The sequence below is a fragment of the Empidonax traillii genome, unplaced genomic scaffold (assembly GCF_003031625.1).
Source record: "Empidonax traillii isolate 1590-97213 ecotype Southwest subspecies unplaced genomic scaffold, ASM303162v1 scaffold7715:size10810, whole genome shotgun sequence".
Classification (NCBI taxonomy): domain Eukaryota; kingdom Metazoa; phylum Chordata; class Aves; order Passeriformes; family Tyrannidae; genus Empidonax; species Empidonax traillii.
In genome coordinates, this window is record NW_020962636.1 from 1 (window position 1) to 4,436 (window position 4,436).

General features: G+C 60.6%; 1 protein-coding gene across 1 annotated transcript; it reads right to left on the reverse strand.

Annotated features, from left to right (window-relative positions):
• Positions 1 to 3,605: 3,605 nt before the first annotated feature.
• LOC114073638 (beta-1,3-galactosyltransferase 4-like) lies at positions 3,606 to 4,427 on the reverse strand (the record flags this gene model as incomplete). Its single annotated transcript, XM_027911364.1, has 1 exon — positions 3,606 to 4,427. A coding segment is annotated over one exon (822 nt), but the record flags the coding sequence as incomplete, so codon positions are not given.
• Positions 4,428 to 4,436: the final 9 nt, after the last annotated feature.

Here is a 4,436-nt window from a genome sequence, read left to right on the forward strand (position 1 = left end):
TCCTGGTGGATTTGGGGGAGATCCTGGGATGCTGGGGTTCCTGGTGGAATTTGGGGGGGTTCCTGATGGATTTGGATGGGTTCCCAGTGGATTTTGGGTCCTTGATGGATTTTAATGGGTTTTTTGGGAGGTTCCTGATGAAATTTGGGGGTTCCTGATGGATGTCAGCTGTTTCCCGATGGAATTTTGGGGGGGATTTCAGCTGAACTTTGAGGATTCCCGATTAAATTTCGGGCATCCCCCATAAAACTCGGGACTCCCCGACAGATTTTGGGGTCTCCTCCCCCTTGTGACCCCTTTTTGAGCCCCAAATGCCCCTTTTCCAGGCACGGTGTCCTTGTGGAGCCCCAACATCGACGAGCCCGTGTCCCAGATCCTGGCGCACCGCGGGGCCGTGCGCGCCGTGGCCGTCGATCCCACGGGGAGGTACCGCCCCCAAAACCCGGATTTTGGGATCCAGCAGAGGATTTGGGGGGGATTTTGGGGGTCCCTGAGGAAATTTTCATCGTTTTTTGACAGATTTCTGTCAGATTTCGATGCGTTTCCATCAGATTTTTATGGATTTTGGGGGGGTCCTGGAAGGATGTTGGTCAGATTTTGATGGATTTCGTCCAGATTTTGACAGATTTCTGTGAGATTTTGACGAATCTCAGTAAAATTTTGATGGATTTCAGTCAGATTTTGACAGATTTCTGTGAGATTTTGACGAATCTCAGTAAAATTTTGATGGATTTCAGTCAGATTTTGACAGATTTCCATCACATTCTGATGGATTTTCGGGATTTTGGGACACCTGGGTGTATTTTGGGGTCCCCCCCTCACCCCTGATGGATTTTTGGGGGGTTCCTCTCCTCCCCCCTCAGGTTGATGGCCACGTCGGGGCTGGACCGGAAGCTGCGGATTTTCGACCTGAGGAATTTGGGGGTCCTGCAGGAGTGGGGGGTCCCAGCGGGGGCGGCCGACCTGCAGTTCAGCCAGAGGGGGCTCCTGGCGGCCACCTGCGGGGACCTGGTGCAGGTGGGACCCCAAAAACACACCAAAATGCTCCCTGAGAACCCCAAAAACACCCCCTGGGACCCCCAAATCCCCCCCAACCCCCTCAAATTCTCCTCAGATCTCCCAAAGTCCCTCCAAACTCCCTCAAATTCCACCAAACCCCACTGTGAACCCCCCAAATCCCTCGCCAACCCCCTAAAATCCCCTCCAAATCACCCCTAACCCCCCTAAACACCCCAAATCCCCCCAACTCCCCCCCAAACCCTCTCAAATTCCCCCCAAATCCCCCCCAAAGCTCTCGAAACCCCCTCAAATCCCCCCAAACTCTTGTTTTCCCCCCAGGTGTACCCCGGGGTGGGTTCAGGGGGTGCCCCCCGGCCCTTCCTGCAGCACCGACCCCCCAGACCCCCCCAGTGTTTGAGGTTCTGCCCCTTCGAGGACGTGCTGGGGGTGGGACACGGGGGGGGCTTCTCCAGCCTGCTCGTGCCAGGTGGGATTTGGGGGGGCTTTGGGAGGGTTTTGGGGGAGCTGGGGGGATTTGAGGGGCTTTGGGAGGGATTTGAGGGGGGTTTGGGGGGAGCTGTGGGAAATTGGGGGAATTTGAGGGGTTGTAGGAGGGATTTGGGGGCATTTGTGATGGATTTTGGAGGATTCTGGGGGGGATTTTGGGGGCGTTTCGGGTGGATTTTGGGGGCAATTCCCACTCTCTTCCCCCTGACCTTGGGGGGGGGTGTCCCCAAATCCCACCCACAACTTTGAGCTCCCCAAAATCTCCCCCAAAGGGGCGGGGGAGCCCAATTTTGACGCCCTGGAGAACAATCCCTTCCGGAGCCGGAGGCAGCGCCAGGAGTGGGAGGTGAAGGCGCTGCTGGAGAAGGTACAAATATGGGGGAGGGATTTTGACCCCAAAACATTCTCTCAAACCCCAAAACTTCTCCAAACCCCCCCCAAATCCCCTTCCCAAACCCGCCTAAATCCCCCCAAATCCTCACCAAACCCCCCAGACCTTCTCTGTGACCCCAAAATTCCCATTTTGACCCCGAAATTCTCGTTTTTTCCGCAGATTCCAGCCGAGCTGATCACCCCAGACCCTTCCCTGCTGTCCCTGGTGGACACGGCCGGGCTGGAGCAGAAGCACCAGGAGAGGATCCAGCGCCTGGTAATGGATTTTTGGGGGGGTCTCACCCCCCAAATTCGGGCTTCAACCCCCCAAAAGCCCCCAAAATACTCCTTTGGATGCCCCAAACTACTCCAGGACCCCCCAAGAGACCCCCAAACTACCACCCTGGGTGCCCCCAAAACCACCCCAGGACTCCCCACAGCACTCCCAAGACACCCTAAATCCCTCCCAGAACCCCCCAAAACATCCCCAGGACCCCCCAAAGGACCTCCCAAAACCCCCCAAAATCCCCTCAAATCCACCCCAGGACCCCCCAAATCCCCCCCAAGGATGACCCTGAACCTCTCCCTCCCCCAGGGCTACGACCCCCATTCCAAGCCCAAATTCCGGCCCCGGAAGAAGGGGAAGGGCCGGGACCCCGAGCACAGGAAGCGCCAGGTGGCCCACCAGGAGCTCAGGGTGAGCTTTTGGGGGGGTTGAGGGGGTCTGGAGGGGATTTAGGCGGTCTATGGGGGAGGTGGGGGGATTTGGAGGGGATTTAGGGGGAGCTGGGGGGATTTGGGGCATTTTGGGGGGGCATGGGGGGGATTTGGGAGTCCAACAGTGATTTTGGGGGTTCTAGGATGGATTTGGAGGATTAGGAGGGGCTGGGGTTGGGGATCTAGCGGCATTTTGGGGAAGGGGTGCCTCTTGAACCCCCTTTTTTTTTTTCAGGCCCAAATCCGTCAGAGTTTGGAGGAGAAGGAGAAGAGGGAGGAGGAGCCCCCCAAAAAGAGGGGGAAGAAGGGGATGGACCCCCCCAAAAAGAAAGGCAAGGGAGCAAAGGGCATCCCTGCCCCCAAAAAGGGGGTCCCTACCCTCAAAAAGGGGGCCCCCCCTCAAAAAAAAGGGGCCCTGGAACGGTTCAAGAAATAAATTGGGGAGGGGGCTCCATTTTTGGGGCATCCTGTGGTGGTTTTTTTTGGGAGGGTCCTGCTTTTTTGGCATCCCCAATGCATTCTCTCCCCATTTTTAGGGTCCCACTCCCCATTTTTGGGGTCCCCAAAATCCCCCCACCCATTTTTGGGGTCCCCAAGGCCCCTTTCCCTCCCATCCAAGGGCCACTGTGGGGTCACAGCCTGGGGGACTTTATTGGGGGGACAGGGGAGGAGCAACTGGGGACATCTGGGGACATCCATGTCACCCTTGGTGTCACCCTGTGACATCCTGTGACATCCATGCTCTTCTGTGAATTCCATGTCACCAGCTGTGTCACTGTCCCAGCTCCGTGTGACCTCCGTGTCACTGTCCGAGGTCCATGTGACATCCGTGTCACTGTCCGAGGTCCATGTCACCGTCCCACCCGTGTGACACCCATGTCACTGTCTCAGGTCCATGTCACCGTCCCACCCGTGTGACACCCACGTCACTGTCCCAGCTCCGTGTATCATGCACTTGACCTCCATGTGACCCCATTTCCAGGGGTCCCTGTCCCCATTCTCGGGGGGTGTCACCCCCCCCAGAGCCACTCCCACAGCGCCAATCCCCGGCACCGCAGCACCCCCAGCAGCCTCTGCACGACCCCGCACGCCCCCCCCGGGCCCCCCCAGAGCCCCCTGAGCTCGTGGGGGCGCAGGCGGTGGGCGCTGAACATCACCTCGCCCAGGCAGCACCGCTCGGGGGGGACCCTGGCCGACCCCCCGAACCTCGCCGAGTGGCGTGGCGCGACCCCCGCCCGGCGGGCGCACAGCCCCACCCACACGTCCTCGGGCCCCACGAGGGGCACGCGCGGCGCCGCCGCCAGCACCGCCGCCGCCGCCTGTCGCGACAGCACGTAGGCCGTGCCGCTGCAGTAGGGAGGGAAGGCGCTGTCGCGATAGAGCCGCGCGGGGACGTGGTGGCGGCTGCGGGGGTCGCGGTCGGGGGCCACGCGCCAGTGGACGCGGCCCAGGTAGAGGCGGCGGGGCGTGGAGGGTGACAACAGGTATGTCGCGATAGCGGGGGGGTTCACAAAGGTGTCGTCGTCAGCCTTGAGGACGAAGGGGGCCCCCCCGCAGCAGGTGAGGGCCCAGCGCAGCAGCAGCAGCGTCTTCAAGGTCAGGTTGGAGTAGGAGTCCCCAAAATCCCCCTGCAGGAGGTCCCCGTGGAGCCTCCACTCGCGGAGCAGCTCCCGCTGCGAATTCGGGGTGGGGGGCACTCCCAGCACGAAGAGGGTGCGGGTGACGGGGGGGGAGGAGGGGGTCGTGGTGGGCGGGGGTCGCCCCCACGTGTCGCGCACCGCGAGGCGCCGGGGGAGGTGGGAGGGGGCGCTGGGCACGAGGACGAGCAGAAAAGGGGGGGG